This window comes from Bufo bufo, chromosome 5 (assembly GCF_905171765.1).
Source record: "Bufo bufo chromosome 5, aBufBuf1.1, whole genome shotgun sequence".
NCBI classification, from domain to species: domain Eukaryota; kingdom Metazoa; phylum Chordata; class Amphibia; order Anura; family Bufonidae; genus Bufo; species Bufo bufo.
Window position 1 is genome coordinate 545,609,198 of NC_053393.1, and position 23,890 is coordinate 545,633,087.

At 49.4% G+C, this 23,890-nt stretch overlaps 1 protein-coding gene across 1 annotated transcript in view; it reads right to left on the minus strand.

The window, feature by feature from the left end:
- MINDY4 (MINDY lysine 48 deubiquitinase 4) overlaps window positions 1-23,890 on the minus strand; it is a 77,260-nt gene that overhangs the window by 37,855 nt on the left and 15,515 nt on the right. Inside the window, exons 7-12 of the mRNA XM_040431359.1 lie at window positions 16,328-16,380; window positions 13,905-14,014; window positions 13,566-13,682; window positions 12,164-12,243; window positions 5,130-5,234; window positions 3,958-4,021 (exon numbers count right to left, since the gene is read on the minus strand). Coding sequence (XP_040287293.1) covers window positions 3,958-4,021; window positions 5,130-5,234; window positions 12,164-12,243; window positions 13,566-13,682; window positions 13,905-14,014; window positions 16,328-16,380 — 529 coding nt within the window. The remainder of the gene's footprint in view (window positions 1-3,957; window positions 4,022-5,129; window positions 5,235-12,163; window positions 12,244-13,565; window positions 13,683-13,904; window positions 14,015-16,327; window positions 16,381-23,890) is intronic.

The following is a 23,890-nucleotide window of genomic DNA, read 5'->3' on the forward strand; positions in this document are numbered from 1 at the left end:
TGTAATATCGCTTACTAGTGTGTCTGTCCGGCGCTCCGTTCCCCCGCTGTGGCCCCCGTTCACTTTGCCCGCCTGATATGCCCGACTGTAGTGCGGTCAAATCGCAGCGGAGAGCGTCACAGTGAGGGAGAAACATGGCCGCCTCCTCCTCCCTGTACCGATGCTATTCATTAGCGTATCAGGCAAGCAAAGTGAACGGGGGCCACAGCGGGGGAACGGAGAAGACACGCTAGTAAGCGATATTACATCTATGAATTATGCCCTACACAACCCCCTACTTATTTCATAATGTCTGGACCCATGAAAGGTCCTCTTTAAGTTTGAGCAGAAGACATGCTGATCAATCCTGAATGGGAACCATGGGCGGCCATGCTGTCTCCCTGTTATCTCGCCTCTCCCTCACATTAGGTGTCTGATGCCAACAACCTAACCCCCAGGCTACCTGTCCATCCACACCTTGGGGCAGCCTCTGGCAGCAATTTATCAACTGTCTTCCTCATGGTTTTCACATATTCACCATCATCACTGCACACTGAACGCTGCAGGATCTAATCAATGACATTGTAGGTATCCCTCTAAATTCCTGCGAGACTTAGACTGCCCCGTCCTAATAGATTATCTCAGACAGTGAACAACGTTAGAGGAGCAATAGTGTAACCTCACTGCATCTACATCCAACCTCACTGCATCTACATCCAAATAGTAGTGTAACCTCACTGCATCTACATCCAATTAGTGTAACCTCACTGCATCTACATCCAATTAGTGTAACCTCACTGCATCCACATCCAACCTCACTGCATCTACATCCAAATAGTGTAACCTCACTGCATCTACATCCAATTACTGTAACATCACTGCATCTACAAATAGTGTAACATCACTGCATCTACATCCAATTAGTGTAACCTCACTGCATCTACATCCAATTACTGTAACCTCACTGCATCTACATCCAATTACTGTAACCTCACTGCATCTACATCCAATTAGTGTAACCTCACTGCATCTACATCCAATTACTGTAACCTCACTGCATCTACATCCAATTAGTGTAACCTCACTGCATCTACATCCAAATAGTGTAACCTCACTGCATCTACAAATAGTGTAACCTCACTGCATCTACATCCAATTAGTGTAACCTCACTGCATCTACATCCAATTAGTGTAACCTCACTGCATCTACATCCAATTAGTGTAACCTCACTGCATCTACATCCAAATAGTGTAACCTCACTGCATCTACATCCAATTAGTGTAACTTCACTGCATCTACATCCAATTACTGTAACCTCACTGCATCTACATCCAATTAGTGTAACCTCACTGCATCTACATCCAATTACTGTAACCTCACTGCATCTACATCCAATTAGTGTAACCTCACTGCATCTACATCCAATTAGTGTAACCTCACTGCATCTACATCCAATTAGTGTAACCTCACTGCATCTACATCCAAATAGTGTAACCTCACTGCATCTACATCCAATTAGTGTAACTTCACTGCATCTACATCCAATTACTGTAACCTCACTGCATCTACATCCAATTAGTGTAACCTCACTGCATCTACATCCAATTACTGTAACCTCACTGCATCTACATCCAATTAGTGTAACCTCACTGCATCTACATCCAAATAGTGTAACCTCACTGCATCTACATCCAATTACTGTAACCTCACTGCATCTACAAATAGTGTAACCTCACTGCATCTACATCCAATTAGTGTAACCTCACTGCATCTACATCCAAATAGTGTAACCTCACTGCATCTACATCCAATTAGTGTAACCTCACTGCATCTACATCCAATTACTGTAACCTCACTGCATCTACATCCAATTAGTGTAACCTCACTGCATCTACATCCAATTAGTGTAACCTCACTGCATCTACATCCAATTAGTGTAACCTCACTGCATCTACATCCAAATAGTGTAACCTCACTGCATCTACATCCAATTAGTGTAACTTCACTGCATCTACATCCAATTACTGTAACCTCACTGCATCTACATCCAATTAGTGTAACTTCACTGCATCTACATCCAATTACTGTAACCTCACTGCATCTACATCCAATTAGTGTAACCTCACTGCATCTACATCCAATTACTGTAACCTCACTGCATCTACATCCAATTAGTGTAACCTCACTGCATCTACATCCAAATAGTGTAACCTCACTGCATCTACATCCAATTACTGTAACCTCACTGCATCTACAAATAGTGTAACCTCACTGCATCTACATCCAATTAGTGTAACCTCACTGCATCTACATCCAAATAGTGTAACCTCACTGCATCTACATCCAAATAGTGTAACCTCACTGCATCTACATCCAAATAGTGTAACCTCACTGCATCTACATCCAATTAGTGTAACCTCACTGCATCCATATCCAACCTCACTGCATCTACATCCAATTACTGTAACCTCCACTGCATCTACATCCAATTAGTGTAACCTCACTGCATCTACATCCAATTAGTGTAACCTCACTGCATCTACATCCAATTAGTGTAACCTCACTGCATCTACATCCAATTAGTGTAACCTCACTGCATCTACATCCAATTAGTGTAACCTCACTGCATCTACATCCAATTAGTGTAACCTCACTGCATCTACATCCAATTAGTGTAACCTCACTGCATCTACATCCAAATAGTGTAACCTCACTGCATCTACATCCAATTAGTGTAACTTCACTGCATCTACATCCAATTACTGTAACCTCACTGCATCTACATCCAATTAGTGTAACCTCACTGCATCTACATCCAATTACTGTAACCTCACTGCATCTACATCCAATTACTGTAACCTCACTGCATCTACATCCAATTAGTGTAACCTCACTGCATCTACATCCAAATAGTGTAACCTCACTGCATCTACATCCAATTACTGTAACCTCACTGCATCTACAAATAGTGTAACCTCACTGCATCTACATCCAATTAGTGTAACCTCACTGCATCTACATCCAATTAGTGTAACCTCACTGCATCTACATCCAAATAGTGTAACCTCACTGCATCTACATCCAAATAGTGTAACCTCACTGCATCTACATCCAATTAGTGTAACCTCACTGCATCCATATCCAACCTCACTGCATCTACATCCAATTACTGTAACCTCCACTGCATCTACATCCAATTACTGTAACCTCACTGCATCTACATCCAATTAGTGTAACCTCACTGCATCTACATCCAATTAGTGTAACCTCACTGCATCTACATCCAATTAGTGTAACCTCACTGCATCTACATCCAATTAGTGTAACCTCACTGCATCTACATACAAATAGTGTAACCTCACTGCATCTACATACAAATAGTGTAACCTCACTGCATCTACATCCAATTACTGTAACCTCCACTGCATCTACATCCAAATAGTGTAACCTCACTGCATCTACAAATAGTGTAACCTCCACTGCATCTACAAATAGTGTAACCTCCACTGCATCTACATCCAATTACTGTAACCTCACTGCATCTACATCCAATTACTGTAACCTCACTGCATCTACATCCAATTACTGTAACCTCACTGCATCTACATCCAATTACTGTAACCTCACTGCATCTAGGTTTCACCTTATCTTACCCCAGATGGTCATTCATGCCTTTTCTATACCAGAATATTGTTATGACCTCCGAAGGTGATTTTTTAGTCCATGGAGCAGTTATTCATATTTTACGGATAAAGCCAATATTGTGCAGAATGTACCCACGATGTTGCAGCATTATTTTCTACTATTGGCATATACTGTGCGGTTTACATATTCATCGCCCCCCAGCGTTGTGTAGTGACCGAGGCTCTGCCTCCATAGGATGTGTTATCCTTCTGACTAGCAGATCCCGACACTGGAGGTGTCAGCGGCCTGACTGATGACGTGCTCCAGATGTACTGCATACCGTATAGACTTACACTTTCTAGGATTCCATCGGCTTTATATCTTCCAGCTGGACTGAACTGCTGCCTCCCAGACGACCTGCAAGGTGTAAACAGGACAGAGACTTCTAAGAACAGTCCTCTAATCCAGCATCCAATAATCTAGATCATCTCCTGCACAGATTTACCCAACACTGTGATGGAAACCTGAAGGAACCCATTATAGTCCATGAGGTCCATCGGGTGCTGTGTCTGATATTCCTATGATGGAGGGGACATAAATCCGACCAGAGACTTAGTGGAGTAAGTGGAGAAGGGGGACTTAGAGCAACAGCCAAAATGGTGTCAACTCCAAATGCTGCTGCATACCCCTGGACGGAGGGTAATTTCTATTAAAGAAGAAGTAAAAAAATTTGCAGAATAGAATGGGCGGCCCATTATAGAAATACCTATTCTTGTCCGACAAGTATAGGACATGCCCTATATTTTTTGCACAAGCCACGGAACGGATGCAAACAGCACATGAAGGGCTGTTCGTATATTTTGCGGCTCCATTGGAATAAATGGGTCCGCGCCCATTCTGCAAAATTGCGGAACGGATGCGGACCCATTCATATACGGTAGCGTGAATGAGCCCTTTCACAGACACTATGGTTTGCAATAGTTGGGTTCACCTTCAGCATCAAGGAGATTTCATGCACATCCATAAAGGCGACACACACCTTCGGCGGAAATTTTTATTTAGGATTGTGTTTTGGCTAAAAATCATATTTTCAATTGGCCTTTATTAAAAATATTGAGCCACTCTGTCAAAAAGGGTTAACAGTTTTTCTTAATGTGTGACTGGTCCTCTCACTTTGTGCCGGTCATCTAATAAACCTCATCTCTAAACTACTGAAGGGTCATAAACACTGAGCAATAATGAATGTTTAGGAGTTCAGAGAGCAGAGATAAGGAGTCCGTCAGCTCCTGGTCTGTCGGACAAGACAGAAAACCCACAGACAGCATCTCAGCTCTGTACAGAAAAAAGGATTTCATATTTTTAATAGAGACCAATTGAAAACATGATTTTTAGCTCAAAATAAGTGCAATGCAATAAAAAAATAAAATTGCCCCCAAAGGTGTCCATAGCCTTTAAGGAAGTGTCTGTCTTTTTCTGCTCTCATGAAAGATAAGACTGATCTAAATCTGTCTCATCATATACTTACAATGTGACGACCGCCTCCTTTCCATCTCCCGCCCGCCACAAGACATCGGCGAGGGCCTTATAGAGACAGCTAGTCCTGAGAGCGTCCGAAGGCTGCAGAGGCCGGCTGAAAGGAGAGACATGATAAAAATCATAATGGGTTAGTTCGTGCCTTGTACCAACTTCCTCCACTTGCCGAAGTGAGACAAAACCTTTGAGGATATTGGCTGGATGTTTGGGGTTGTTGTCCTGCTACAGAATACATTTGGAGCCATTTAGGAGCCTCCGTCATGGCTGTATTTCTCAGCGCTGACTAAATCCCCAACACCGTTTGCTGAAACCTTAGTGCAGAAGATGAAAGTCACATCAGGGTAACTTCTCTTTGAAATTCAGAAGAAGTCTTAAGAAAATCCCACGCAGCACTAAATGTTTGTGATATAATGGGGGACAGTTATCAATGTTTCTACGCCACAATTGTGGCGCAAAAAAGTCGCACTTTGTGCATATTTGAGGTTCTCAGCACATTTACGTAGTGCTGAGAAAAAGGGGCGTGGCTTCGAGCCGCCTGCCACATTTACTATGACTTTCGCCAGAAAGTGGCGGAAGTTATAGCTGAAGTCTACGCCGGCTTCAGTTTCTGGCGCACAGCAGGGCAGAGAGGCGTCTGATTTGTTAAGAGGCTTTTTCCTCTAAATAAATTAGGCGCCTCTTACGTAAGTGCAGGGAGATGAAGCCTGAATAATGAGGGTCTGCAGGCAGCAGTGAAGAGGGTGGAGAGCGGTACAATAATGGGGGTCTGCAGGCAGCAGTGAAGCGGGTGGAGAGCGGTACAATAATGGGGGTCTGCAGGCAGCAGTGAAGAGGGTGGAGAGCGGTACAATAATGGGGGTCTGCAGGCAGCAGTGAGGAGGGTGGAGAGCGGTACAATAATGAGGGTCTGCAGGCAGCAGTGAAGAGAGTGGAGAGCAGTACAATAATGAGGGTCTGCAGGCAGCAGTGAAGAGGGTGGAGAGCGGTACAATAATGGGGGTCTGCAGGCAGCAGTGAAGCGGGTGGAGAGCGGTACAATAATGGGGGTCTGCAGGCAGCAGTGAAGAGGGTGGAGAGCGGTACAATAATGGGGGTCTGCAGGCAGCAGTGAGGAGGGTGGAGAGCGGTACAATAATGAGGGTCTGCAGGCAGCAGTGAAGATGGTGGAGAGCGGTACAATAATGGGGGTCTGCAGGCAGCAGTGAAGAGAGTGGAGAGCAGTACAATAATGAGGGTCTGCAGGCAGCAGTGAAGAGGGTGGAGAGCGGTACAATAATGGGGGTCTGCAGGCAGCAGTGAAGATGGTGGAGAGCAGTACAATAATGAGGGTCTGCAGGCAGCAGTGAAGCGGGTGGAGAGCGGTACAATAATGGGGGTCTGCAGGCAGCAGTGAAGCGGGTGGAGAGCGGTACAATAATGAGGGTCTGCAGGCAGCAGTGAAGATGGTGGAGAGCGGTACAATAATGGGGGTCTGCAGGCAGCAGTGAAGATGGTGGAGAGCGGTACAATAATGGGGGTCTGCAGGCAGCAGTGAAGAGAGTGGAGAGCAGTACAATAATGAGGGTCTGCAGGCAGCAGTGAAGATGGTGGAGAGCGGTACAATAATGAGGGTCTGCAGGCAGCTGTGAAGATGGTGGAGAGCGGTACAATAATGAGGGTCTGCAGGCAGCAGTGAAGATGGTGGAGAGCGGTACAATAATGAGGGTCTGCAGGCAGCAGTGAGGAGGGTGGAGAGCGGTACAATAATGAGGGTCTGCAGGCAGCAGTGAAGATGGAGGAGAGCGGTACAATAATGAGGGTCTGCAGGCAGCAGTGAAGATGGTGGAGAGCGGTACAATAATGGGGGTCTGCAGGCAGCTGTGAAGATGGTGGAGAGCGGTACAATAATGAGGGTCTGCAGGCAGCAGTGAAGATGGTGGAGAGCGGTACAATAATGGGGGTCTGCAGGCAGCAGTGAAGATGGTGGAGAGCGGTACAATAATGGGGGTCTGCAGGCAGCAGTGTAGATTGTGGAGAGCGGTACAATAATGGGGGTCTGCAGGCAGCAGTGAAGATGGTGGAGAGCAGTACAATAATGAGGGTCTGCAGGCAGCAGTGAAGATGGTGGAGAGCGGTACAATAATGAGGGTCTGCAGGCAGCAGTGAAGAGGGTGGAGAGCGGTACAATAATGAGGGTCTGCAGGCAGCAGTGAAGAGGGTGGAGAGCGGTACAATAATGAGGGTCTGCAGGCAGCAGTGTAGATGGTGGAGAGCGGTACAATAATGAGGGTCTGCAGGCAGCAGTGTAGATGGTGGAGAGCGGTACAATAATGAGGGTCTGCAGGCAGCAGTGAAGATGGTGGAGAGCAGTACAATAATGAGGGTCTGCAGGCAGCAGTGTAGATGGTGGAGAGCGGTACAATAATGAGGGTCTGCAGGCAGCAGTGAAGAGGGTGGAGAGCAGTACAATAATGAGGGTCTGCAGGCAGCAGTGAAGATGGTGGAGAGCAGTACAATAATGAGGGTCTGCAGGCAGCAGTGAAGATGGTGGAGAGCAGTACAATAATGAGGGTCTGCAGGCAGCAGTGTAGATGGTGGAGAGCGGTACAATAATGAGGGTCTGCAGGCAGCAGTGAAGATGGTGGAGAGCGGTACAATAATGGGGGTCTGCAGGCAGCAGTGAAGATGGTGGAGAGCGGTACAATAATGAGGGTCTGCAGGCAGCAGTGAAGATGGTGGAGAGCGGTACAATAATGAGGGTCTGCAGGCAGCAGTGAAGATTGTGGAGAGCAGTACAATAATGAGGATCTGCAGGCAGCAGTGAAGATGGTGGAGAGCGGTACAATAATGAGGGTCTGCAGGCAGCAGTGAAGATGGTGGAGAGCGGTACAATAATGAGGGTCTGCAGGCAGCAGTGAAGATGGTGGAGACCGGTACAATAATGAGGGTCTGCAGGCAGCAGAGAAGATGGTGGAGAGCAGTACAATAATGGGGGTCTGCAGGCAGCAGAGAAGATGGTGGAGAGCAGTACAATAATGAGGGTCTGCAGGCAGCAGTGAAGATGGTGGAGAGCGGTACAATAATGAGGGTCTGCAGGCAGCAGTGAAGATGGTGGAGAGCGGTACAATAATGAGGGTCTGCAGGCAGCAGTGAAGATGGTGGAGAGCAGTACAATAATGAGGGTCTGCAGGCAGCAGTGAAGATGGTGGAGAGCGGTACAATAATGAGGGTCTGCAGGCAGCAGTGAAGATGGTGGAGAGCGGTACAATAATGGGGGTCTGCAGGCAGCAGTGAAGATGGTGGAGAGCAGTACAATAATGAGGGTCTGCAGGCAGCAGTGAAGATGGTGGAGAGCGGTACAATAATGAGGGTCTGCAGGCAGCAGTGAAGATGGTGGAGAGCGGTACAATAATGAGGGTCTGCAGGCAGCAGTGAAGATGGTGGAGAGCGGTACAATAATGAGGGTCTGCAGGCAGCAGTGAGGAGGGTGGAGAGCGGTACAATAATGAGGGTCTGCAGGCAGCAGTGAGGATGGTGGAGAGCGGTACAATAATGAGGGTCTGCAGGCAGCAGTGAAGATGGTGGAGAGCGGTACAATAATGGGGGTCTGCAGGCAGCAGTGAAGATGGTGGAGAGCGGTACAATAATGAGGGTCTGCAGGCAGCAGTGAGGAGGGTGGAGAGCGGTACAATAATGAGGGTCTGCAGGCAGCAGTGAGGATGGTGGAGAGCGGTACAATAATGAGGGTCTGCAGGCAGCAGTGAAGATGGTGGAGAGCGGTACAATAATGAGGGTCTGCAGGCAGCAGTGAGGAGGGTGGAGAGCGGTACAATAATGAGGGTCTGCAGGCAGCAGTGAAGATGGTGGAGAGCGGTACAATAATGAGGGTCTGCAGGCAGCAGTGTAGAGGGTGGAGAGCGGTACAATAATGGGGGTCTGCAGGCAGCAGTGAAGATGGTGGAGAGCGGTACAATAATGAGGGTCTGCAGGCAGCAGTGAGGAGGGTGGAGAGCGGTACAATAATGAGGGTCTGCAGGCAGCTGTGAAGATGGTGGAGAGCGGTACAATAATGAGGGTCTGCAGGCAGCTGTGAAGATGGTGGAGAGCGGTACAATAATGAGGGTCTGCAGGCAGCAGTGAAGATGGTGGAGAGCGGTACAATAATGAGGGTCTGCAGGCAGCAGTGAAGATGGTGGAGAGCGGTACAATAATGAGGGTCTGCAGGCAGCAGTGAAGATGGTGGAGAGCGGTACAATAATGAGGGTCTGCAGGCAGCAGTGAAGATGGTGGAGAGCGGTACAATAATGGGGGTCTGCAGGCAGCAGTGAAGAGGGTGGAGAGCAGTACAATAATGAGGGTCTGCAGGCAGCAGCTAAGATGGTGGAGAGCGGTACAATAATGAGGGTCTGCAGGCAGCAGTGAAGATGGTGGAGAGCGGTACAATAATGAGGGTCTGCAGGCAGCAGTGTAGATGGTGGAGAGCGGTACAATAATGAGGGTCTGCAGGCAGCGGTGAAGATGGTGGAGAGCGGTACAATAATGAGGGTCTGCAGGCAGCAGTGAAGATGGTGGAGAGCGGTACAATAATGAGGGTCTGCAGGCAGCAGTGAAGATGGTGGAGAGCGGTACAATAATGAGGGTCTGCAGGCAGCAGTGAAGATGGTGGAGAGCGGTACAATAATGAGGGTCTGCAGGCAGCAGTGAAGATGGTGGAGAGCGGTACAATAATGAGGGTCTGCAGGCAGCAGTGAAGAGGGTGGAGAGCAGTACAATAATGAGGGTCTGCAGGCAGCAGTGAAGATGGTGGAGAGCGGTACAATAATGAGGGTCTGCAGGCAGCAGTGAAGATGGTGGAGAGCGGTACAATAATGAGGGTCTGCAGGCAGCAGTGAGGAGGGTGGAGAGCGGTACAATAATGAGGGTCTGCAGGCAGCAGTGAGGAGGGTGGAGAGCGGTACAATAATGGGGGTCTACAGGCAGCAGTGAAGAGAGTGGAGAGCAGTACAATAATGAGGGTCTGCAGGCAGCAGTGAAGATGGTGGAGAGCGGTACAATAATGGGGGTCTGCAGGCAGCAGTGAAGAGAGTGGAGAGCGGTACAATAATGAGGGTCTGCAGGCAGCAGTGAAGATGGTGGAGAGCAGTACAATAATGAAGGTCTGCAGGCAGCAGTGAAGAGGGTGGAGAGCGGTACAATAATGAGGGTCTGCAGACAGCTGTGAAGATGGTGGAGAGCGGTACAATAATGAGGGTCTGCAGGCAGCAGTGAAGATGGTGGAGAGCGGTACAATAATGAGGGTCTGCAGACAGCTGTGAAGATGGTGGAGAGTGGTACAATAATGAGGGTCTGCAGGCAGCAGTGAAGAGGGTGGAGAGCGGTACAATAATGAGGGTCTGCAGGCAGCAGTGAAGATGGTGGAGAGCGGTACAATAATGAGGGTCTGCAGGCAGCAGTGAAGATGGTGGAGAGCAGTACAATAATGGGGGTCTGCAGGCAGCAGTGAAGATGGTGGAGAGCAGTACAATAATGAGGGTCTGCAGGCAGCAGTGAAGATGGTGGAGAGCGGTATAATAATGAGGGTCTGCAGGCAGCAGTGAAGATGGTGGAGAGCGGTACAATAATGAGGGTCTGCAGGCAGCAGTGAAGATGGTGGAGAGCGGTACAATAATGAGGGTCTGCAGGCAGCAGTGAAGAGGGTGGAGAGCGGTACAATAATGGGGGTCTGCAGGCAGCAGTGAAGATGGTGGAGAGCAGTACAATAATGAGGGTCTGCAGGCAGCAGTGAAGAGGGTGGAGAGCGGTACAATAATGAGGGTCTGCAGGCAGCAGTGAAGAGGGTGGAGAGCGGTACAATAATGGGGGTCTGCAGGCAGCAGTGAAGATGGTGGAGAGCGGTACAATAATGAGGGTCTGCAGGCAGCAGTGAAGATGGTGGAGAGCGGTACAATAATGAGGGTCTGCAGGCAGCAGTGAAGATGGTGGAGAGCGGTACAATAATGAGGGTCTGCAGGCAGCAGTGAAGATGGTGGAGAGCGGTACAATAATGAGGGTCTGCAGGCAGCAGTGAAGATGGTGGAGAGCGGTACAATAATGAGGGTCTGCAGGCAGCAGTGAAGATGGTGGAGAGCGGTACAATAATGAGGGTCTGCAGGCAGCAGTGAAGATGGTGGAGAGCGGTACAATAATGAGGGTCTGAAGGCAGCAGTGAAGATGGTGGAGATCCCTTGCAAGTTTGGGGCTGCATTTCAGTAACTGGATTTGGTCAGGATTAATGGCGTCCACAGTGCTGAGAAATACAAGCAGATACTTATCCATCATGTGATACCATCAGGGAGGCATCTGATTCTGCAGCAGGAACACGACTCCAAACATCCGGCCAATGTCATTAAGAACTATCTTCAGGGTAGAGGTCTCCTGGAAGTGATAATATGGCCTCCTCAGAGCCCTGATCTCCACACCATCCAGTCTGTCTGGGATTACATGATGAGACAGAAGGATCTGAGCAAGCCTACATCCATCTGTGGTTACTTCTCCAAGACGCCTGGAAAAACCTCCCTGCAGAGCTCCTTCATATACTGGGTGGAAGTATCTAGAAGATCTGAGGCTGAAGGTAAAGGGCGGTCACCGAATACGGATTGGATTTAGGTTTCTCTTTTCTTCCTTCGCGTTACATTTTGCTCATTGATAAAATAAACCATTAACACTTCGATTTCTGGAGACATTCTTGCTCGGCAGCACCTTTTCCACACCGGTCTAAAACTTTTGCACAGTACAGTGTGTGTCAGGGATAATCCCCAGAGCCTTAAATGTACTTTGATCCACGCAGTTATCACACGCTCTCAGTAGTGCAGCCTCACGCTTTGGGTCTGTAATGTTCAGCAATTAGCTTGACCTTAGAGGCCCTTGTTTTCTGGGGCAGCACCCTATGACCAGGTCGACATGGCACCTCAGGGTGAGCGGCGGCACCAGACACGGAGCCAACACCCATATAGGGTGTGACGGACGATGCCGGACCTGGAGACGCGGGGCGCGTGTTGTACATCTCACCTGACATCAGACTGCTTCCCAAATAGCAGATGCTTCAGCACACAGGCCTGAACGGCAGCCAGGACCCCGCAGGGGCCACCCTACAAGAGACATTCATGTTGAAAATCACAACCCACCCTAGAAAAGAAGGCATAATGCACATGCTCTCAAAGTGCACCTAGTCATGCCTCATGAGGGTTGTAGTACCCGCTTTGGTATCACTATGATGAATTTAACAGGGGTGAATGCAGAAATATAAAAGGGGATTTCCAATCGGGTCGGTGCCCACAATGAATACAGCAAAATGACCCCCTCGGCCTTACACAGACTGTCCCTGTATCATGGACACGGGTCACAAGGGTTTACACCTATTCTGGCTAGGGGTTAACGCAGGTGGTTAAAGGGGTTGTCCGGGTTCAGCGCTGAAGCCGGACATACCCAGAAATTCACCCAGGAAGCCCCCCTGACAAGAGCAGGCAAAGGCATTTTCTGGAGTTCCAATGACAAACCGGGCTCTCCTTGGGGCTGCCGGGGGGAGGCTTCCGCCCAGCACTGAGCCCGGTGACGTCACCAGCACTGATGGGCAGGCTTTAGTGCTGCCCTAGCCTGTAAAACGATCTGGTGAAAACCTCCGCCCGGCAGTGTGTTAGGCCTCACGCACACAGAACATGTTGTTCTGCTCCGAATCCGAGCCGCAGTTTTTGCGGCTCGGGTGCGGACCCATTCACTTCAATGGGGACGCAAAAGATGCGGACAGCTCTCCGTGTGCTGTCCGCATCCGTTGCTCCGTTCCTTGGCCCCGCAAAAAAAATATAACCTGTCCTATTCTTGTCCGTTTTGCGGACAAGAATAGGCATTTCTACGATGGGCCGCCTGTTCCGTTCCGCAAATTGCGGAAGGCACACGGGCAGCTTCCGTGTTTTGCGGATCCGCAATTTGTGAGGTGCAAAAAACGGAACGGTCGTGTGCATGAGGCCTTATAGTAAATAAAAGAGCCCTTGCCCTGCGCAGATCAAGGGAGAGCATCGGGGGGGGGGGCTGCCGGGGGGAGGCTTCCGCCCAGCAGTGAGCCCGGTGACGTCACCAGCACTGATGGGCGGCCTTTAGCACTGCGCGATCCTGCGCAGGACAAAGGAGAACTTTGGAGCATGAACTGCCCCGATGCTCATGTCGGGGGGGGGGGGGGGCTGCCTGCGTGACATTATGGGTATGTCCAGGTTCAGCTCTGACCCCCGACAACCCCTTTAAGGACCGCTCTACCTTTTTCCGTCTGCGCTGCCCCCCCACAAGGACAGTACTGGAGCCCTCTACTGCCTATATAAAGACATGCAGAGCTCAAACTGGAGATGGGGGTGACAGGGTCCCCCCCGCATGTGAATAGCGTGTGACTGGGGGGTACACAGGGGCACACGGACAGCATTACCTTTTTCTGTACAATGCCGTACTTCAGGTTCTTGGTGTTACTGAAAGTAAAACTCTGAACTTTCCATTCCTCACTGAAGCAGCGAAGAGCCGAACCGAAGAGCAGCTTCTTTAGTTCCTGCAGCAGAGAGAATGAGCATTCAGAGCAGGTGTCAGTCCACACTACAGTTCTGGCATTTTATTCATAAACCAGGAGGCGGGCTGTAAAGCAGGGAATCGTGGGACCGGTGATTATACTAGGAGTCCTGCCAGTAATAATGAGGCTGTGGGGTCCCCTGGGGGACATCTTTAAGATAGCGCCCCCTCCACACTTACATACATTACTACGTCTTCCGCTTACCGTCGCTTGCTGCAAATCTATCGGTTTTCCTTCGACCTGAGATTTACTTCTCGTGAGGAGAGACGGGATCTTGGCTGAATCATCCGAGAGCAAATCTTCCTCCACGTCATCTGAAGGTGGAAGCGAAAAACAGCGGGTGAGAGGAGAGGTATTATACAGAGAGGTAGAGCAGGACCTGCTACAATGTGTCAGCATCATCACTCCTGAAATACTCAGACTGGGAAGAGCCTCCAGCAGCACAGAGTATGTCAGGAGAGGATTGTGCTGCTCCTGTGGTAAGTCACAGACTGGGAAGAGCGGGGCCTCCAGCAGAACAGAGTATTTCAGGAGAGGACTGTGCTGGGTCTCAGCTCTCTAGGACGTACCGTTCCTGAGATATTCCCTAAAAATGCATTAGCCAATATAAGCTTGGTCACATGACCCTTATCAGCCAATAGAAGCTCGCAGGTCCTCCAGCCTCCACATACACCGTTTTACTCCAGGTTCCCATAACAACCCAGCCATTTATCTTCACTGCTGTAGGAGAGCTTTAAAGGAAATCTGTCACCAGGATAATCGCTATTGCAGTAAAGCCGTGGCCTAATAGCACTTAGTACCTTATTTCAAGATGTGCCTTTGTTCCAGCAATAGATCTTTTTATCCTCTGAAAATACAGTTTATTTGGTATGCAAATGAGCCAGTAAGGTGCCCAGAGGGGCGTCGCTCTTGCAGGAAGGAGCCCAGACACGCCCCCTGCCACAATGTGTCCACCCTCAAAAGATGAACTTAAAACCCAGCCCCCAGGTCCCACTAAGCGACGCCCCGAGGGAGGGCGACTTTCTCCCTGCAGCTCACATTCAGACAGCACGGTGCTGCTGTCTGAGAGTGAGGTGTTAAAAAGTACACACCCCCTCCCACTCCTCAGCCGACACGGATTGAAAAAATGAAGTTAAAAATCAACTTCTGCCAGCTGCAGGGGAGGGAGGGAGGGTGACTTTCTCCTGCAGCTCACGCTTAGACAGCACGGTGCCGCTGTCTGAGAGTGAGCTGTTCAAAAGGACATCCTTGTGTCCGTCCAGGCCCTGCGCCAGACTGAGGACAGGGAGTCTGAAAGCCGCACTGTCCGGCCTAAAACCGGACCTCTGGCCACCCTAGGGGCAGGCTGCTGTGGAGGTCACAGTTGAGGGGATGGTCCGCTATGGAGGTCAGTGTTAAGGGGCAGATTGCTGTAAAGGCCACTGTTAAGGGGGCGGGCCCCTGTGGAGGTCACTGTCAAGGGCGTGGTGTGGAGTGAAACTCACTGTTAAAGGGGAAGGCTGCTGTAAAGGTCAAAGATAAGGGGGTGGGCTGCTGTGGAGGTCCAATTTTAAGGGAGGGGGCACTGTGGGGAGGATGTCAGTGTTAAGGGGTGAGGAGGTCACTGTTAAGGGGGCGGGGTGCTGTAGATGTCACTGTTATAGTGGATAGTGTTGATATCTTTTAACGACACACAAACACTAAATGAAATAGATTAAATATACCCGGCTCCTTCTGCTAGAATTTCATATCTCTCCCGTGAGATCAGCAATTCCCCACCTGACTGTAAGGCAACTGGCTGCAGCAGAAGCCCTCCCCTACTGCTCGCTCAAAGGCAAGCACGTTTCAGGAGCTGAAGAAAACCGTGCGGCTCTTCAGGACTGGATAACCCCTGCCCTGCTTTACATGTTCACACATTGCATATCCTCAGGACAGGTCATCAATATCTGATCAGCGGGGGTCTGACTCCTGGGATAGCCGCCGATCAGCTGCTGGAAGAGTTAGGGGCGCTCGGGCAAGTGCTACTTTCTCTTTAAAATGACCTGCGCGTGGTCACACTTGTAGACGCCGCGCAGCGCAAGTACACCTTCTGCTAACATTCAAGTGAATGGGACGAGCCGCTGTGCACCCGCTGCAAAGTAGAGGGCGCACAGGTAATTTTGAAGTAGTAGCAGCACCCCTACCTCTTCAACCAGTTGATCGTCAGGGGGTGCCGGGTGTCAGACCCCCGCCGATCTGATATTGATGATCTATCCTGAGGATATTCTGCACAACCCCTTTAAAAACTGAGGACCCCTGAGCTGCAACACAACAATGCTAACCACTGAGCCACCATGCCATATCCCAAAAACAGTGCCACACCTGCCCACAGGCTGTGCACGCCATTACAGGTCAGCCCTATTCACTTCAATGGGGCCCAAGCTGTAATACCAGACGCAACCTATGAACTGGTGCGGCGCTGTTTGTGAAAGAATACCCCTGGAATAATCCTGAACACCCCTTCAACAATTCTGCCTCATGTGGACCCCGACTAGCGGTACAGCAGATGTGGCCCTATAGTGCTCTGCCGTACCGTATTATAATGACTTATCCGGGCCCCCACCCCCCGCACGTTGTGGACCCCTCTAGTAACCGTACGAGGCGCTCACCCAGCCGCAGGTCGTCTTCGCCATCTTCCCGTGTAATAGATGTGTATGACTTCCTGCAGGAAACAGACGGGTTATAGGTTATCATATAGAAGTAATAACATCGTGTATGTGGCGGCCGCTCGCAGAACGTCTCGCTGCCACAGGAAAAGTGTCTGCAGCTCCAAGGTCACCTATTGTCACGACGGCTATTTGTGCCGTTCCCACCAACACCCTGTACTGAACACACTTTCTCCACAGCACATGGGTCTCATGGGCGAATACAGACCCTACCTGCTACAGAAATAAGGTGTATGCGCCTTTAAAGGGATTGTCCAGTATAGAAACCCCTTTCTGAGCCATCATCAGGGGGGTCCTCTGCTCTAGATGCCCACCTCTGGAGGACCTGCATTACACAGACAACACATTGATGTGAAGGGACATTGTGTAATACTTCATTCCTCCTGCGGAGGCGTTGCAGGGAAAACACTTACTGCTAGGTTCCTCCACAGGTTTAGCAGGAGGACACTCGGTGATCAGTCTATTGTCCAAAGTGTCGACCCCCTTTAAAGGGCTTCTGTCACCACAATTTGTGCTATTAAACAGGCTAACACTATACACGAGCAAATGTCACCTGAATTTAACTCTGCTATTCTTTTTTTCAGTTTTCCCCTGTTTTTGTGCATTTATAACTTTTATTATATGCAAATTAGCCTCTGGGAGCGGTTGCACCTGCTCCTATAGGCTCCGTTCTCCCACCTCATGTCACGCCCTTCTACTCTTGATTGGCAGGGCCGGGCCAATGTTGGTCTCTGTCTGCCAGGGAAATCGCGCGCCTGCGCCGTCCGGTGCAGTATTCGCCGCAGGCCAAGTGAACGGGATGGCGCAGGCGCGAGATTTCCCCGGCATACATTTGCACATGTATAATGTCAGCCTGTTTAATAGCAAACATTGTGGTGACAGAAACCCTTTGAAGGTGACCGAGGAGGAGACCACCATCAAGAAGACGCAGAACGAGACTGACCAATGCAATAGTGCCAGCTTCCGGGATTACTATGATGGTACATATGGATGTCAGCGTGGGGAGGGGGGCCTCTATGAGCCAGAGACGTTCCCACTACGAGTCCACCATTCTCTACTATACCAGGGGTACTTAACTGGCGGACCGCAGATGCCAGCTGTCCGGACCCCTGCATGTTCTGCCTTCAACTGTATCTGCATCCTCGGGACGCAGATACAGTAGAATAGTGAGGCAAAGCCGTCAGCTCCCTGCTCACCGTTCCACTGCCGTCAGTGGTTCACCGCAATCGCTGCGGAACAGACCTGCTCTGCTCTGTCGGGGGAACATCGGGTAGGCGAGTATTCAAAAGAGAGGCAATACGGGGCATCATACCGTGTGGGGGCCACTCAAGGGTACATCATAACACGTGGGGGCCACTCAAGTGTACATCATAACACGTGGGGGCCACTCAAGGGTACATCATAACACGTGGGGGCCACTCAAGGGTACATCATAACACGTGGGGGCCACTTAAGACCTGTTTTACATCTGCGTTTTGTAGATCCAGCAGGCTGTTCCGGGCAGGAATAACCAGCCAGATCCATTACTGCCGTAACCTGGCAAATGTCAAGAATTGGCCGGATGAAAAGCGCTGCGCACATCAGTTTTCATCCGGCCAATTCTTGGCACGTTCGTCGGGTTGCGGCTGGATCTCCGCCGGTCCCCATTATAGTGAAAGGGAGCGGCGAGTGGCAGTGCCGGATCCTGACATCTCATCATCAATAGCCTGCCGGTGTGAAACTAGCCATTGGGGGTGCCATCCTGTGTGGAGGGGCACCAAGGGATCATCTTGCTGTGAGGGGGGCACTTAGGCGACATTCTACTAAGGGGCATCACATGGGGTGGGGGGGGGAGACAACATAATGTGTCAGGGTCACTAAAGGGGCATCACTCTCGTGAGGTGGCACTACTGTTTGGGGGGCATAAGAGAGAATTGGGTGGAATTATTGAAAAAATAAATAGCTGCAGCGCCCGAGGTTAGATCCAAAGGGATGAGGGTGGTCCCCGTCCCCCCTCCACCAGCACATTCAGGAGGTCTTCTGAGGAGCTGCTGACATTTCTCTGACACTTCCTATTGTCCGAGACGTCCTCTCTTTGAAGACGTCTCACAGACGACACTAAGTGTAATGATCCGACTGGGGACGTCTGCTCCGGGCGCTGATCTTCTTCTGCAGCTGGTGCGAGGGGCCCTCTGCTAGAGAAGGGGCCCCGCCACAGAAGTAGATGGTAACATGATTCACTGGTAGCTGTGAATGCACCCTTATAGATGATGGAATATGCCGGTACCTTGTGATTGGTGAGGGGGCCGACCTCTAGAATAAATGGGCGGCTGCGCTGATTTGGTGCTGTGGCCCCTTCACTGGTTTTCCAAGAATATTGGGGCCCCGACTGAAGGTTCTCTTACACGCCCAGAGGCCTGAGGTGCAATGAAGGAGCTGAAATCAAATCAACCCTGCAGCTCCTTCAGACGCGGGACTAGTGGGGGTCCCAAAAGTTAGATCCCTTGATATCCTAGCAATATCATCACTTTACAAGATGAACCTATCCCAGGCAGGAACGCCAAAAGGTGGAAGCCCCAAGCAATGTGATGAGCATTAGACACTTGTAGACCCTCCCCCGAGGGCTTATTAAGCACATGCTGCAGCCCTACCAGGGCCTGGGGGCCCCTATATGTGTATATAAAAGGTAGAAATCAATGTCCATGAGCCGCGCAGCTCACAATCTAATTTCCACTTGCATCAGACAGGACGGGCACGGCCTCAGATCTGCACTTTGCCCACAGTGTGACCGCCGGCTTGTGAAAATCGCATTCACGCGCATTGTACTGTACAAATATAGGACGACTAAGTGTGGCCTTATAGTCCAGAGCTGCATTCACAATTCTGCTGGCTGCTACTTGGCAACAGGACACAACACCGCCAACTTAGCTGAGCCTCTAAAATGCAGAAGGAAAGGGGGAGACAATTACTTTACAGGGTCACGTCCCAGAATAAAGTCACCAGCCGTGGTTCACTGCGTCTTCAGGATAGGTCCTCAGTATCTGGGTCCGACAGAAATGGACGGGCGCTGTGGCCTCCTCACACTATGCCAAGCACAGCGCCGTCAGCTGTATAGTGGCTGTGCTTGGTATTGCAGTTCAGACCCATTCACTTGACTGGGACTGAACTGCAGAACAGCCACGTGACCAATGGACAGGACATTGCCCAGGCACTGCTACCACGGATGGTCATGGGTGCCGCCGGAAGTCAGAGCCCCCCCCCCCCAACGATCCGGTCATCACAAAGCCATGCAGACGACTGTATGTTTGGTCCGCAGTTTTTAGAGATCGGATGAAAAGAACCACGCACTTCAACGGGGCCGCAGAAAAGGCAGACTGCACATCATGCGCTGTCCACATCCGCACGTCTGTTCCGTGGCCCCGCAAAAAAGATAGAACATGTCCTATTCTAGTGGAAAAGAAAATGTGGCATAAACGCACCCGGAATCCGTGATTTGCAGTTGTGTGCACGAGCCCATTTCGGAGCCGTACCGCTCGTCACCCAGCTTTCCCAGATGACGGAGAGATCGCTGTGTGCGGAGCCCGCTGCCTTACTGTCCCTCATATATATCGCTTACATCCTCAGGAACTTCCCAAGACACAGAAAAGGAAATCATAAACTCCATCCAGACCAATGAGTTGTGTCCTCCGCTCCGGCCTCTCCTTCCCTATATGTCCCATGAATGCTTCCTGTCCCAGAGAACAGAACGTTCCCCGCAGCAGCGCCGCTCTCCAGAGATGGCGGACCCTCGCCGTACTATTTTAGGAGGTCCTGTGCAGAGCAGCGATCTGTCTTTGCTGCAGCCGCAACGCCACTCTTCTGATGCAAAGCTCCAAATCTCCTGCATGATCAGAATTTCATTATTTAAAGGGAACCTGTCAGCAGGTGGCGCTATAAACCGCTCCCGCGCCGAAGATTAATCATTTTTAGCGCTGCGGACTTGCCACATGAAAACGAAGGCTCGAGTGTCCACTGGGCGTATTCAGACCGTCTAGGAGCCCTGGTCAATATATTAAGCCCACGCCTGGACTGTCAATTGGCATGTGCGTGCTCAGGTGTAGGTAGAGCCGCTGATTTTGGGGATGGCCCCATAAGTGAAATCAGGACTGGTGCATGTGCAGATGAAGACGAGGGCCAACACTCTGCGCATGCGCACATTTTCAGTTCTACGTCAATCAATGCACCAGGTCTGACTAGGACAGATTGACCGGGACACTTAAAACTTCAAAAAGGTTCCTTTTGAAGGGATTCCTCCAGGATGTAAACCTATCACCTGTCCACAGGATGGAGGATAGACGTCTAATCTATGGGGGTCCTCCAGCCACATGAGAAGCAGGGTCCTGCCTCGCCCTATATGAAACGAGCAAAGGTCACCCGTGCGTGCAGCCACTCCACTCATCCAGAAGGGTACAGAACGGACACGACTGCCCCAGAGAATGCAGCGGTGGTTGTGCGCCCCCGTGTCCGCAGCTTCTACGCACGTGTGCACCACCACTCCATTCTCATAGGCAGTATCACTTTTGTGCCCCCGTTCTCGTGATTGCTGGGGATCTAAGCAGTCGGACCCCCAGAGATCAAACACTTATGGACTTAAGTGCTAGCACAGGTGAATAGTCGCATGAGGGGGGGGGGGGTCAGTCCGGAAGGAACACCTCGCGCGATCAGCATTTGGCAGTATGGGGGGCTGCGTCCAGTCCTTGGCCCCCTATTCCCAGGACGGGCCGGCTGTAGAGGTGCTGGAGGAGGCCGCACTATTCTTCCTTGGCTTCCTGTCTGCCAACACACGGGTACTGGCGTCAGCACAGGCTGGAAACACATGCTTGGCTTTACGAGGGGTCCGCGGCCCGCAGGATGTCAGGCTGGCACAGAGCGAGGAAGTAGTAAATGTGCCGGGTTATTTCAGGACTGGATGTCATTCCCACACCACATGTGCACACAGATCATCTGTACGGCCCCGAGTGCACCCGGCGTCTGATATTCCGGTTACCGATGCTCTGCAGCGCCCCCTATCTGACGCTCCTGCCAACCTGCACTACATCTACATAGAAGCAGCGGTGCAGAGTATTGCAGCTTCATCCCTGCACCACCACCACTATATAAGATAAGGGGGAGGAGAGGGCGAGCCCTGCGGACCCTTTAACCACTTCAGCCCCCAGTGCTTAAACACCCTGAAAGACCAGGCCACTTTTTACACTTCTGACCTACACTACTATTACCGTTTATTGCTCGGTCATGCAACTTACCACCCAAATGAATTTTACCTCCTTTTCTTCTCACTAATAGAGCTTTCATTTGGTGGTATTTCATTGCTGCTGACATTTTTACTTTTTTTGTTATTAATCGAAATTTAACGATTTTTTTGCAAAAAAATGACATTTTTCACTTTCAGTAGTAAAATTTTGCAAAAAAAACGACATCCATATAGAACTTTTGCTCTAAATTTATAGTTCTACATGTCTTTGATAAAAAAAAAAGGTTTGGGTAAAAGTTATAGCGTTTACAAACTATGGTACAAAAATGTGAATTTCCGCTTTTTGAAGCAGCTCTGACTTTCTGAGCACCTGTCATGTTTCCTGAGGTTCTACAATGGCCAGACAGTACAAACACCCCACAAATGACCCCATTTCTGAAAGTAGACACCCTAAGGTATTCGCTGATGGGCATAGTGAGTTCATAGAACTTTTTATTTTTTGTCACAAGTTAGCGGAAAATGATGATTTTTTTTTTTTTTTTTTTTTTTCTTACAAAGTCTCATATTCCACTAACTTGTGACAAAAAATAAAAAGTTCTATGAACTCACTATGCCCATCAGCGAATACCTTGGGGTCTCTTCTTTCCAAAATGGGGTCACTTGTGGGGTAGTTATACTGCCCTGGCATTCTAGGGGCCCAAATGTGTGGTAAGGAGTTTGAAATCAAATTCTGTAAAAAATGACCTGTGAAATCCGAAAGGTGCTCTTTGGAATATGGGCCCCTTTGCCCACCTAGGCTGCAAAAAAGTGTCACACATCTGGTATCTCCGTACTCAGGAGAAGGTGGGGAATGTGTTTTGGGGTGTCATTTTATATATACCCATGCTGGGTGAGAGAAATATCTTGGCAAAAGACAACTTTTCCCATTTTTTTATACAAAGTTGTCATTTGACCAAGATATTTATCTCACCCAGCATGGGTATATGTTAAAAGACACCCCAAAACACATTCCTCAACTTCTCCTGAGTACGGGGATACCAGATGTGTGACACTTTTTTGCAGCCTAGGTGGGCAAAGGGGCCCATATTCCAAAGAGCACCTTTCGGATTTCACTCCTCATTTTTTCCTGAATTTGATTTCAAACTCCTTACCACACATTTGGGCCCCTAGAATACCAGGGCAGTATAACTACCCCACAAGTGACCCCATTTTGGAAAGAAGACACCCCAAGGTATTCCGTGAGGGGCATGGCGAGTTCCTAGAATTTTTTATTTTTTGTCACAAGTTAGTGGAAAATGATGATTTTTTTTTTTATTTTTTTTTTCATACAAAGTCTCATATTCCACAAACTTGTGACAAAAAATAAAAACTTCCATGAACTCACTATGCCCATCAGCGAATACCTTGGGGTCTCTTCTTTCCAAAATGGGGTCACTTGTGGGGTAGTTATACTGCCCTGGCATTCTAGGGGCCCAAATGTGTGGTAAGTAGGTAAATGACCTGTGAAATCCGAAAGGTGCTCTTTGGAATGTGGGCCCCTTTGCCCACCTAGGCTGCAAAAAAGTGTCACACATCTGGTATCTCTGTATTCAGGAGAAGTTGAGGAATGTGTTTTGGGGTGTCTTTTTACATATACCCATGCTGGGTGAGATAAATATCTTGGTCAAATGCCAACTTTGTATAAAAAAATGGGAAAAGTTGTCTTTTGCCAAGATATTTCTCTCACCCAGCATGGGTATATGTAAAATGACACCCCAAAACACATTCCCCAACTTCTCCCGATTACGGAGATACCAGATGTGTGACACTTTTTTGCAGCCTAGGTGGGCAAAGGGGCCCATATTCAAAAGAGCACCTTTCGGATTTCACAGGTCATTTTTTACAGAATTTGATTTCAAACTCCTTACCACACATTTGGGCCCCTAGAATGCCAGGGCAGTATAACTACCCCACAAGTGACCCCATTTTGGAAAGAAGAGACCCCAAGGTATTCGCTGATGGGCATAGTGAGTTCATGGAACTTTTTATTTTTTGTCACAAGTTAGTGGAATATGAGACTTTGTATGAAAAAAAAAATAAAAAAAAAATAAGCATTTTCCACTAACTTGTGACAAAAAAGAAAAAATTCTAGGAACTCGCCATGCCCCTCACGGAATACCTTGGGGTGTCTTCTTTCCAAAATGGGGTCACTTGTGGGGTAGTTATACTGCCCTGGCATTTTCCAGGGGCCCTAATGTGTGGTAAGTAGGTAAATGACCTGTGAAATCCTAAAGGTGCTCTTTGGAATATGGGCCCCT